Consider the following 13,396-nt stretch of genomic DNA (forward strand, 5'->3'; position numbering starts at 1 on the left):
GAAAAGGAAATGGTCTATAAGGTAATTATTGAGGAATTTCACCAACAGCCCCTTCCCTGACACAGTAGCTAAAATTCCATCTTTAGAGAGTCATTTCTTTGAATTCATTTCCCTCTAATCTTTTTTTAAAAGTATATTAAGAAGTACATTGTTTATTAATGTATATGGAATCTAGGAAAATAGTACTAATACACCTATTTACAGAGAAGAAATGGAGATGCAGATGCAGAGAGTGGACTGGTGGACCCAGTGGAGGAAGGAGAGGGTAGGACAAATTGAGAAAGTAGCACTGACATATATACACTATCCTGTGTAAACAGGTAACGAGCAGGAAGCCGCTGTGTAACACAGGAGCCCAGCCTGCCGCTCTGTGATGATCTAGAGGGGAGGAAGGGGCGGGAGAGAGGCACAAGAGGAAGGGAATATCTATATCACTATGACTGATTCACACTGATGTGTGGCAGAGACCGCCACAACATTGTAAGCGATTATCCTCCAATTTAAAAATATATATGTAAACAAATGCCCTTATAATAAATATCAAATGTGTACAGTAGAAAAATGGGAGATAATGGAATGAGAGGTATTTTGATAAAATCAGAAGGTTCAAAATTTGTAGCAAAATTTCCTCCCTTTCCCACTATTAAGAAAGTACAAATAGTATTAATAGCTTTGAACATTTAAATGACATAAGATGATCATTTTCATTGTCAAAAAAATGCCTTATACTTCAAGAAATTCTTACTTTGTTCATGTCCAAGTCTAATTTCCCTTGAAAAAGGTCATTAATAGCAATTTTTCCTTCCAGACATTTCAAGAGTCTTTTTTGTTCCATATACTTTTCCTCAGTGTCGGATACTTCTCCAGCAGTTTCTTCAGAGTGATGAGATTGCTTCTCCAATCGTTTAGTGAGCATCTGCATTTCCTGCTGAAGGACTTCAGCTCTCTGTAGGGAAAAAAAAAAAAAATAGATAAAACACCCCAATGGTCCATGATTTCTATTTTCAAAACTATGTGCAAGTTCTACTTATATTAACATTGTAGTAATGAAATTAAAACTCTTACTCATTGGAAGGAAAGTTATGACCAACCTAGACAACATATTAAAAAGCAGAGACATTCCTTTGCCAACAAAGGTCCGTCTAGTCAAGGCTATGGTTTTTCCAGTGGTCATGTATGGATGTGAGAGTTGGACTATAAAGAAAGCTGAGCATGGAAGAATTGATGCTTTTGAACTGTGGCGTTGGAGAAGATTCTTGAGAGTCCCTTGGACTGCAAGGAGATCCAACCAGTCCATCCTAAAGGAGATCAGTCCTGAGTGTTCATTGGAAGGACTGATGTTGAAGCTGAAACTCCTATACTTTGGCCACCTGATGCGAAGAGCTGACTCATTTGAAAAGACCCTGATGCTGGGAAAGATTGAAGGCAGGAGGAGAAAGGGATGACAGAGCATGAGATGGCTGGATGGCATCACCAACTCAATGGACATGAGTTTGAGTAAACTCCGGGAGTTGGTGATGGACAGGGAGGCCTGGCATGCTGCAGTCCATGGGGTCCCAAAGTATTGGACACGACTGAGCGACTGAACTGAACACTAAGTTACTAAATAGATGAGTGGGGAAGATGTTTAAGAAGACTCAACATGTATAAGCTGGTTTTAAAAAAAAGAAACAAAGGTTTGATATACAAAAATAAGACATTTTAGTGAATACTGAGAAATAAAATAGTATAATGAATTTTAGGAGAGAGTGTGTAAAAAAATTGTAACTGTACAATAAGCATACTACTGTGTAGCAGGTTTTACTAACAAACTGAATTTAAGCAATACCTATTTTCACTTGAATGTCAGGATGAAGAGTGATGAAATTTTACTACAATAATTTGAACATAACAGGAGATATATCCACTTGAACTTGCTGGATCAATCTTGACAGACGTGACCAGTAAATTCACACAAATGACTGACTTGATAATTTACTTCACTGCACTGACTAAACTGACCAGTGTTTGGTCATGACAGAAGCATTATCCTCACCACACCACTATGTTTAAGCTAACATTCACTGAGCTTACACTGACCTCTACTAAGCATTTATTATGTATTAATCCATTTAATCCTTACAACCATTCTGTGGTACACAAACTATATCCCCCCTAAACCCACTCCCACCAAAATTTACAAAACTGAGGCACAGAGAACATAAATAACCTGCCCCAAAGCACACATTCAGTAATCGTAGAGCTGGAATTCATACCCGGCCTCTCTGCTCTTAAATACCCCTATTGTGATAATGGACATCTTCATCCCTCTTATCACTATAGTAATAAAAATACAATCAGGGCCACAGGGTTCACTGATGACTAACACCAAAATCCACATCTTAAAACTAATTTGAAAGAGGAACTCATCTGTCGATACACTTACGGACTTCCAAGATTGCTCATTTGCACCAGTCTCCAGAAGGCTCTCTTTCACAGCTTCCTCTATGGCTGGTGTGGGCTCAGCACTGTTGCTGGGAAGAGCAGACAGCTGACTGAGGAATTTCTGATAGTGGGATCGCGCTATTTTAGTTTCCCAGTTGTATGAACGTGGAGGTCTGTCTAACTCAAGTATTTGTTTTTCCTCATGGATCAAATCTTGTTGACACTTATCCCAAATTTTCTGTCCATCTTTTGGTCCTTCAGAGCAAAAAGTGTTGTCTCTCTCAAAATTTTTGACCAGGATAGCTTCATCCTTATCCTAAATATACCAACACACGTGTTAAACTTCTCATTTGGAATTTAATATCGAGACATGTATTTCTGTCCTTTTGAAATATAGTCATAGTCATAATACAGTATAGTCATAATACAGAACTTGAGGAGAAAAGGCTTTCTATAGAAACAAAGAGTTACAGAGTTACAAGAGAGACAAGAGCATACTCACAGGAGTAAAATAGAACATCAAGAGGTATTAAAATACCTCTTTGGGGGCATGTGGGAAGGGCAAAAAACCTGATGTTATGGAGAAAGTATTTTGAGAACACAGGAAGTTTAACTTAGAGAAGTAGCTAACCAACTGCTCCAATTTATGAAGGAACTGTTTACAGAATATTTTGAGGTAATACATGTAGAAGGAAAGATAGACTTTCACAGCTCAGCATTTTGGTTCTCCTAACAAAATAACTGATTCAGGCAAGGATCATCAATGAATGCTAAGACTATTAAGTGCAAAGTTGGCAGGGAAATGGATATTTTCATAAAGACTTAATTATGATTATAGAACATCATTTAATAGTAACAGCTTTGATAATGTAAAAGCACAGATAAGTCACATTTCTTTCCCCCAACCGTTCCCTTGTAAGCGCCCTGCTTTCATTGTAAACAGGAAAAAATAGAAGATAACGCAATACTACTCCTTCAGCCTCCCTCTCCCAGGAAGATTCTGCCTTTATAAATTCTTCTTTTCACCTTCAATTCTGAAAACTGAGTAAATAAGTTTACTTTCTGGACTTTTGGTCATGTGAAACTTGGAGATAGAAGCGAAGCTAGAATTGTTGAAGTAATGATGGGTTTGTCTCACTAAAAGCCCAGGAAGGAAAAAAAAAAAAAAAAGAGGTAGAATAAAAGAGCAGTGGAAGAAAAGGTCAGAGCTACACAGACTGGTGTGGGAGAGTTTTTCAGAGATATGACAGAGGAGTGAAAAACATAGAAAGGGTTACTGTGAATTACTTGAAAGAGGTAATTAAAAATTGGAATTACTTTAAACTCTGAAAGTAGTTGCTGAATTTTTTAAGTGGAACCCTTCACATTAATTGGATCACAATGGAACTTATTTTACATTCAGAATACTATAAACCTGGAGAAGGGCATGGCAACCAACTCCAGCATTCTTGCCTCAAAAATTACACAGACAGAGAGGAGCCTGGCAGGCTACAGCTCATGGGGTTACAAAGAGTTGGACATGACTGAAGCAACTTAGCATGCATATAATAAACAATTATAGTCTACGGATTTCAGAATAAACTTTTACCACTTCCTTGACAGTAATTCATCTCCCATCCTCCTTCAGCATTCCTCCATAAAACTTCTATTCATCCTGTGAATTGCTGTCTACTAGGGACCAGGCTAACCTCCTCCTTCTAAACCCAACTCATGCATACATCTAGATTTCAATATTCAGTGTGGATGATCCACCAGTTTAGTTTTGTGACCCTTGTGCCTCAGTTTCAATGACTTTCTTCTACACTCCTACTCAATCCTTATACACAAATCCAAAAACTCAGATTTTGTCAGCAGCAAGAACTACCCCATACCAGAAATTTAAAACTTCAATATTTCACTCTCTAACCACCACCTCCTCCCAGTTTTCTCACAGCTGCATTCCCTCTAACCTCCTCTTTAGTATCACAGAGACCTTCAGATCTGCCTTGCACTTTCTCTCCATACTTCAGAAACGCTTTCGGTTCACCATGCTGGACTGCTTCCTTTTATCCTCCACAAGAGGACCAACAAACCACTCAACATTTGCCAATTATCTCCTGGAATAACATAAAGTAACAAAAATCCTTTTTCTTCAAAAATCAATCCAAATTTGTTCTCACCTTTGTCATGAAACTATCCAAGGAATCTTCTTGTTCTTTCATACTCATATAAGGGGAGAATCTGTTAGCACCTGCTAACTTTTTCTCCAAAAGGTCTGCTTTTCGCTCTGCTCTTTTTCTTTCAATCAGATGTACTCTGTGTAAGATATTGGTAGGTAACAATATCATGAAACCAATTTTTCAAACTTCAAATAATAACAAGAAATATCCCCACTTAAAATAAATTAAATATGTGTACCAAATAAAAATGTATTCCTTATGAAAAGAGCTGTGCAAGTTCCCGGCTTAATTCTAGGAAGAGATGAGAAATGGTAGAGAAATGGAGAGAATGATTCCATGTTAAGTCTGTAGTAGTTCCCCTGGGAGAGGTCAATCTTGAAACCACTCTTTTTCAAGAGGAAATTTAAGTATGAATACATCTCTGCTCCTATGATAATATCGTGATGATCAGGAGGTTCCACATGGGTACAATTACCATGGGCCTGTATTTGCAAGTTCCACATCCATGGATTCAAGCAGCCATGGATTGAAACTATTCAAAAAAATTTTTTTCAGAAAGTTCCAAAAGGCAAAAATTAAATTTATCTTACACAAGCAACCATTTACATAGGATTAGCTATTACAAGTAATCTAGAGTTGAGTTAAAGTACACAAGAGATGTGCATAGGTTATATGCAAATACTGTACTATTTTATATAAGGGATTTAGCATGTGCAGATTTTGGTACTCTCAGGGGTCCTAGAACCATCCCCTGCAGACACTGAGGCACAAGGGATGAAGGACAACTGCCGGGGACCAGCCCCGGCTGATCCAGGGTATTCAAAGGAGAGACGGCATAGGCGAGGATCATGATACGATAGCTTCAATTAGATATTAATTAAAGATATAAAGAGTAATAGAATAAGGATAGCTCAGTAGGAAAATTCAGTGGAGAAAAGAGGCTGAGTAGCTTGGTTTACACGGGAGACCAATAAAACTTCAAGACAAGAAGTTTGCACCACTTACGTAGGCCGCAGGCGTCCTTCCGTTCTCCCGAAGGAGAGGAGACACTGAGGCCTCCCCGGTCGGATCTTAGAAGCCCAGGCATAATTAGTAAGCATGGTGGGTTCCGCGCTCCAGATGGAGACTCAGCCAGAGTGGGAGAGAGAGCGACATGGGGAGACCAGTATTTCGAGAAACTGATCCCAATTCTTTATTTTCCAGAGTCTGTTTTTATACACTAAGATGTTATACAAAAGTCACGTGGGGACAGCAGTCCTGACTTTTATTAAAGTCAGGTGCTTCACACAAATGTATACAGAGGTCTTAGGGGTGTTACATCATCTTCTGGCCAGGGGGGCCTGCTGACAATTTACGACCCTCTCCTTGTGACAGCGGTCAGTCAATCAGGACACTTATTTCTCCAGGGCTGATTATTCTCAAAACAGATGCCACCCAAGTAAAGTTACATTCCTACAGGGTGAGGGTGTAGTGGGTTTTAGTTAAGGAAAGAATTTACTTAGCCTAAGGTCTAACGTGATTAATATCAAAGGTTAATACTTATTTCTTCTATATATTCATTAATGTGTGTAAGGGCAGGGGATGTGGAGACGTAGCAACAAACATTGGCTCAACAAATGAAAAACCCTTCACCAACACAATTTCTAATTAGCCCACTATACTTATAGTTTTCTAACTTCTCTAAAGAACCTGTTTTTAGAGGGTTTAAAGCATCTTGTGCCTCTCACGGTTGGGAGGCTGTGAGCAATCACATGTGGCCGGAGAAGCCTGTCAGGCAGACTAGAGAACCTTCAGAGGAGTTTGTAGGTTAAAACACTCTTGTCACACCCAAGAGTTTTTATTGACTGGAGCTCTAGGTTAACTCCTTCTCCGAAAGAGGTGGTGGGGGACAGCCCCCCGTAAAGTCAGAGGTGTAGGTAAGAGCACAAAGTAGTAAAGTAGGCAGGCTCTGGTTATGGGGGTAGACGCTCGAGGATTTCCAGGGGGACTCCTGAGACTCGATCCCGCCTTTGCGTATGTCGAGCCTCCTTCCTCATGACCTTTGTCACGGGCGGGTACCTCACTCTGGCCCCCAACAGACAACTGTATTCCCATTTTAGTAACACCTGCATGGGCTCTTTAACTGAATCCCTGAATAGAGTTTCAAGAAAGGTAAAGGAATTAGAAATAGAAACAGAAAACAGCATATGTAAAAACCTGTTTTATTATCAAACACAAACAACTAATTATTTGGTTCTTGTTTTGATTAACAATTGATAGGTTTGGTAATATTTTCTACCTTGAAGCTAAGTTAAAGTTTCAGTCTACCTTCCATGTTTGTTATATTCTTTTCTATAGAAGATTTGCATCCTACAGAATTAGTGAATATGGGTCAGGTCAAAGAAAATATCTGAATTATCTAAGAGAAAATATAATTCAATAAAATTATATTGGAGACATGTAGGTCACACTCAAAAGGTCATTCCTTGCAATTATAGCCTTAGAATGACAGTAGACACAGAATGAGATAGAAACAATACTTTAAAAAATACTTCCCAAGAATTTTTGAAACCTGATGAAAAACATCAATTGATAGATTAAGTAAATTCTGCAAATCCAAAGTAGGATAGATACAAAGGCGGCCACACCAAGACATATCATCATCAAATTTCTACCAATTAAAAGTCAGATAAAAAAGCATATATTACCTTCTAACATATAGCTATAAGACTGAACACTGGCTTTTCAAAGTAAGTCAGTCAAAGTAAGACAGTCAGAAGATAACCGAAGAACACGTTAAAGTGCAGAAAGAAAAAATACTGGCAACCTAGAGTTCTCAGTAAAAAAAAAAAAAAAAAAAAAAAACCTTTCAGAAGGAAAAATGGAAAAATTCATCCTTAGAAGAACTGCATTAAATTGCAGAAAAACTACAGGCAATTTTTCAGGATAAAGGAAAACGATCCCTGGTGGCTACACAGAACTGTAGAAAGGAATGAAGAGCACCAGGAGTGAGTGTGGGGGTCAATAGAAATTAATACTGAAAATTAATATCTTATGAGATTTATAACATTTGGAAAAGTAAAATGTATCATAACAATAGTACAGGAGCGTAAGATGGGTAAATAGAGTTACATTGTTATAAGATTTCTATTTTCGGATAACATAACAGCACTAATTTAGACTTTAATTGTAATCAGAAGGTCTAAGTTAAAAAGTTAATGATAATTTAAAAGATATTTAAAAATAACACAGGAGAAAAATAGTAATAAAAACTTGATTAATCTAAAAGAAAATGGTGGGGACTTCCCTGGTGGTCCAGCGGTTAAGAATCCCCCTGCCAATTCAGGGGACACAGGTTTGACCTCTGGTCTGAGAAGATCCCATTTGCCATGGGGCAACTCAGCCTGTGTGCCACAACAATCGAGCCCATAAGTCACAACTACTGAAGCCCACACACCTACAACAAGCAAAGCCAACACAAAGAGAAGCCCACGCATCGCAACTACAGAGTAGCCTCTGCTCACTGCAACTAGAGTAAGCCTGCACACAGCAGTGAAGAACCAGCCAGCCAAAAATAAATGAATAAACAGTCAAAATGGATCAAAGATAAAATTTTAAGTATTAAAACAGTAACTATTAAAATAAAACATATGTGTAAATCTTTGTGATACAAGATTAGGTTTCTTTGCTATAACACCAAAGACACAAAATGACAAAAGAAAAAAAAGGTAAGCTTCATCAAAACTCTTTGGAAAACAGCCTGGAAGTCGCTCAGAAGTAACCTCAAAAAGTTAAACATAGAGTTACTTTACAACCCAGCAATTCTACTCCTAAGGCATTTAACTAAGAGAAATAAAACTTACAGTCATGTAAGAGTTCACACAACAATGTACATAGCAGCTCATTCATAAAGTCCCTTGCAAAGGAAGCAGCCCAATGTTCATCAACTGATGAATGGACAAACAAAATGTGGTATAACCTTATAACGGAATATTATTCAGCCATAAAAAAATTGAGTACTGATTTAGGCTAAACATTGATGTATCTTGAAAACATTGTGCTAAATTAAAGAAGTTAGATACAGAGGCCATATATTGTAACATTTCATTCATATGAAATGTCCAGAAAAGGCAAGCCCAAAGAGAAAGACCGTAGACCGCTGGTTGTCAGAAACTGGAGAGAGTGGATTGGGGAGTAACTACTAGTAGACATGGATTTTTTTAGGGGTTGATGAAAGTGTTCTAGAATTAGAGTGTGGTGATGCTTGTACAACCTAGTGAATATCCTAAAAACTACTAAATTGTATGCTGCAAAAGGGTGAATTTTAATGAAATGGAAATTATATCTTAATTAAAAATTTAATTTTGAGTCAGGCATGTTAAATTTTGTTATATTTAAATTCTGTGATCAGTCAGGAATATGAAGTTCATATAATATTTGCAAGCTTATGAAAAATGAATGAAATTTTTGAAAACAAACTAGAAAATTCCCTACCTTATAAGATTTTCTAGTTCTGTAATTCTTTCAGTTAGATCCCAGTTGCCTCTTTCAAGACTCTGAATACTGGTGTTTTTCAAACATTTAATTCTGGTTAGAGAAGCAATAAGTTCCTCTAAGTCCTTGATGTCGTCTTTCAGGGACATTATCTGGAATGACTGTTGCACGTTATTTTCTTTGTAAGTTTCTAGCTCACTCTTCATCTCTTGCAATGAAGTTTCTTTTATGAGAAGTTTGTTTCGAAGATTTCTTAGCTAATGAGAAAAGGAAAGTGTTATTTTAAGGTCATTTATAATTTTGGTTTTAGAAAATTCATGATTTTAAATCATGAGCATTTAAATTATACATTATACAACAAAATGAGGATTTTTGAATCTCCTAACAGTAGATTCCAATATTAAATACATTTTAAAAAACTTATTAGGGCTTCCCTGGTGGTCCAGTGGTTAAGAATCTGTCTTGCAATGCAGGGGACATGGGTTTGATTCCTGGTCTGAGAAGATCCCCAAAATGCTGCGAGGCAATAAAGCCTGCGAGCCACAACTAGAGAAAGCCTGTGCGCAGCAACAAAAGACCCAGCATTGCCAAAAATAAATTAATTAATTTAAAAAATCAGATCAAATTGACACAAAGGATTTGGAACAAATAATTTTAATCTCATCAGCATTAAACTTATGGTTCCCAAGGGGTAAAGAGGAGAGGGATAAATTGGGAGACTGAATTTGACATATACACACTACTATATAGAAAATAGATAATAAGGACCTACTGTATAGCACAGGGACCTCTAATCAATATTCTATAATGACCTATATAGGAAAATAATCTAAAAAAGAATAGACACACGTATAACTGATCCACTTTGCTGTACACCTGAAATTAACCCAACACTGTAAATTAACTAGGACTTCCCTGGTGGCTCAGGTGGTAAAGCGTCTGTCTACAAAGAGGGAGACCTGGGTTCGATCCCTGGGTCAGGAAGATTCCCCTGGAGAAGGAAATGGCAATCCACTCCAGTACTATTGCCTGGAAAATCCCATGGACAGAGGAGCCTGGTAGGCTACAGTCCATGGGGTCGCAAAGAGTCGGACACGACTGAGCGACTTCATTTTCTGAAACAAAAATTTTTTTAAAAGATAGTTTGATACATGTAGTGGAATATTCAGGAAAGTCTGAAAAAATTACAGCTTGTATAATGAAAAACTGTGATTGAGAAATATTTTGATTAAAAAGTCATGACTTTATGAATTACAAAAGAAAACAAAAACACCACTCTTGGATTACAGGCATACCTCAGAGATACGGCAGACCACTGATCCATGGGGAGAAGGCAATGGCACCCCACTCCAGTACTCTTGCCTGGAAAATCCCATGGATGGAGGAGCCTGGTGGGCTGCAGTCCATGGGGTCGCTAAGAGTCCGACATGACTGAGTGACTTCACTTTTACTTTTCACTTTCCTGCATTGGAGAAGGAAACGGCAACCCACTCCAGTGTTCTTGCCTGGAGAATCCCAGGGACGGGGGAGCCTGGTGGGCTGCCGTCTATGGGGTTGCACAGAGTTGGACACGATTGAAGCGACTTAGCAGCAGCAGCAGCAGCAGCAACTGATCCATGGAGATTGTATTAGCAGGCATGAAAACAAATTTAACCTCATTGTACATCTCCATCAGAGCTCTTGGGTGACCAAGAGCAATAATATTTTGAAATGACTCTTTTTTTCTCTCAACAGTAAAACTCAACAGCAGGTTTAAAATACTCAGTTACCCCATGTTGTAAACAAATGTGCTATCATCCAGGTTTTGTTGTTCAATTTACAGAGTACAAGCAAAGTAGATTTAGAATAATTCTCAAGGGTTCTAAGACTGGATTGATCACTGACTTCAAGTGAAAGTCACCAGCGGCATTAGCCTCTAACCAGAGTCAGCCTGTCCTTTGAAGCTTTGAAGCCAGGCACCAACTTCTCCTCTCTAGCTATGAAAGCCCTAGATGGCATCTTCTTTCAACAAGAGGCTGTTTTGTCTACATTAAAAATTTGTTGTTTAGTGTGGCCACCTTCATCTTGACCTTAGCCAGATCGTCTGGATCTTATTGCAGCTACTATGTCAGCACTTGCTGCTTCACCTTGTACTTTTACATAATGGAAACAGCTTTTTCCTTAAACCTATGAACCAACCTCTGATAGCTTTAAACTTTTCTTCTGCAGCTTCCTTACTTCTCTCAGCCTTCCTAGAACTGAAGAGAGTTGGAGCCTTGCTTTGGATTAGGCTCTGGCTTAAGGGAATGCTGGGGCTGGTTTGATCTCTCTCCAGATCACAAGGACTTTATCCATATCAGCAATAAAGCTGTTCCACTTTCTTATCATTTGTGTGTTCACCGGAATAGCACTTTTAATTTCTTTCAAGAACTTTTCCTTTGCATTCACAACTAAGCTGACAGTTTGGGGCAAGAGGCCTAGCTTTCAACCTATCTCAGGTTTTGACTTGCTTTCCTCACTGAGCTTAATCATTTCTAGCTTTTGATTTAAAGTGAGAGATCTACAACTCTTTCTTCCACTTTAACACTTACATGTCATTGTAAGGTTATAAATTGGCCTAATTTTAATATTGTTTCAGGGAATAGGGAAGCCAGAGGAGAGGGAGAGAGAGGGGGAATGGCAGGTAAACGGAGCAGTCAAAACTCCCAATATTTACCAACTAAGCTCACTATCTTATATGGGTACAGTTCATGGTGCCCCAAAACAATTACAATAGTAACATCAAAAATCACTGGTCACAGATCAACACAACAAATAAAACAATGAAAGAGTCTGAAATATTGCAAGAGTTACCAAAATGTGACACAGAGGCACAAAGTGAGCAGTTGCTGGTGGAAAAAGAGCCCTGAGCTGCTCAGACAGACCTGAGCAATGCAAGGCTGCCACAGACCTTTGATTTATAAAAAACACAGAATCTGTGAGGTGAAATAAAGTGGAAGACAATAAAAGAGGTATTCCTGTTATTGTTGATGTTAAAGAATCCAAGTTTTTTATAAGTTTGATGTTGGATTTGGACATAATGAAACCTGAAATATATTTAGAACTTAACGAAATTTAGGTACCCCAAAACTCAAATAGAGCTTGTTGATAAAAACTGTCAACAAAGGATTTATATCTAGAATATATTAACATAAAGAACTCTAAATTCTCAAAAAACAATCTGATTTACAAAAATGGGCAAAAGACTTTAACAGAAATTTTACCAGAAAGGATATACGGATGGCAAACAAGCACATAAAAATAGATTCAACATCACCAGCCATTAAGGATATGCAAATAAAAGCCACAGTGCAATAACACTCCCCATGTATTAAATATTAAAATATATAAAATACAAAACAGGGACAATGCCAGATCTGGTGAGGATGCAAAGAAACTGGATCACTCATATGTTGCTGGTAGGAAGACAGAATGGTCCAGATACTCTGGAAAATTGCTTGGCAGTTGCTTATAAAACTAAATATGCAAATACCATATGACCCAGCTATTGTATTTTGGGGCCCTTATCCCAGAGAAATGAAAAATTATGTTCACACAAAAATCTGTACATGAATGTTCATAGCAACTTTACTTTTGATAGCTAAAAAACCGGAAGTTATCCAGGTATTTGTCAACAAGTGAATGGTTAAACAAACTGTGGTATATACATACCACAATCTCAGCAATAAAAAGGACCAAACTATTGATACAACAGCTTGAACAAATCTCCAGGAAATTATGCCGAGTGAAACAAGCCAATCTAAAAAGGTTGTATATGCATGATTCTATTTGCAAAACATTTAAAAAACAGCTTTATTGGTGTACAATTCATAGATTTATCCATTTAAAGTACACAGCTGAATGGTTTTCGGTACATTCATAGAGTTGTGTAGCCATACTGAACTTTTTTTTACTTTTTAAATTGAGATATAATCCACACACTGTAAATTCACCCTTTATCGTATACAATTCAGTTTTTAGTATGTTCACAGTTGTGCAACCATCACCGTGATCTAATTCCAGAACATTTTCATTATCCCTTAAAGAAATCCCATACCCATTAGTAGTTACCTCCAACCCAGCCCTTGGCAACCACTAATCTGTTCTCTGTTTCTATGGATTTGCCTATTCTGGACATTTTATATAAAGAGAATTACATAATATGCTGTCTCTTGTGACTGGCTTTTTTTTCACTTAGCATAGTGTTTTCAAGGTTCATCTATGTTGGAGCATCAGTTAGTACTTCATTCCTTTTCATGGCTAAATAATATTCTACTATATGGATATACCACATTTTACATATTTACTCATCAATGGATATT

At 37.7% G+C, this 13,396-nt stretch overlaps 1 protein-coding gene across 11 annotated transcripts in view; it reads right to left on the reverse strand.

Moving 5' to 3' along the window:
• The window catches only part of LOC113900488 (coiled-coil domain-containing protein 170-like), a 40,174-nt gene that overhangs the window by 8,654 nt on the left and 18,124 nt on the right, over window positions 1-13,396 (reverse strand). For all 11 annotated transcript variants that reach the window (XM_027554308.1, XM_027554301.1, XM_027554309.1 and 8 more), the window contains 4 exons: window positions 9,057-9,313; window positions 4,584-4,719; window positions 2,426-2,740; window positions 746-946 (listed from right to left, as the gene is read on the reverse strand). In XM_027554308.1, the coding sequence (XP_027410109.1) occupies window positions 746-946; window positions 2,426-2,740; window positions 4,584-4,719; window positions 9,057-9,313 (909 nt within the window). The remainder of the gene's footprint in view (window positions 1-745; window positions 947-2,425; window positions 2,741-4,583; window positions 4,720-9,056; window positions 9,314-13,396) is intronic.

This window comes from Bos indicus x Bos taurus, chromosome 10 (genome assembly GCF_003369695.1).
Source record: "Bos indicus x Bos taurus breed Angus x Brahman F1 hybrid chromosome 10, Bos_hybrid_MaternalHap_v2.0, whole genome shotgun sequence".
NCBI classification, from domain to species: domain Eukaryota; kingdom Metazoa; phylum Chordata; class Mammalia; order Artiodactyla; family Bovidae; genus Bos; species Bos indicus x Bos taurus.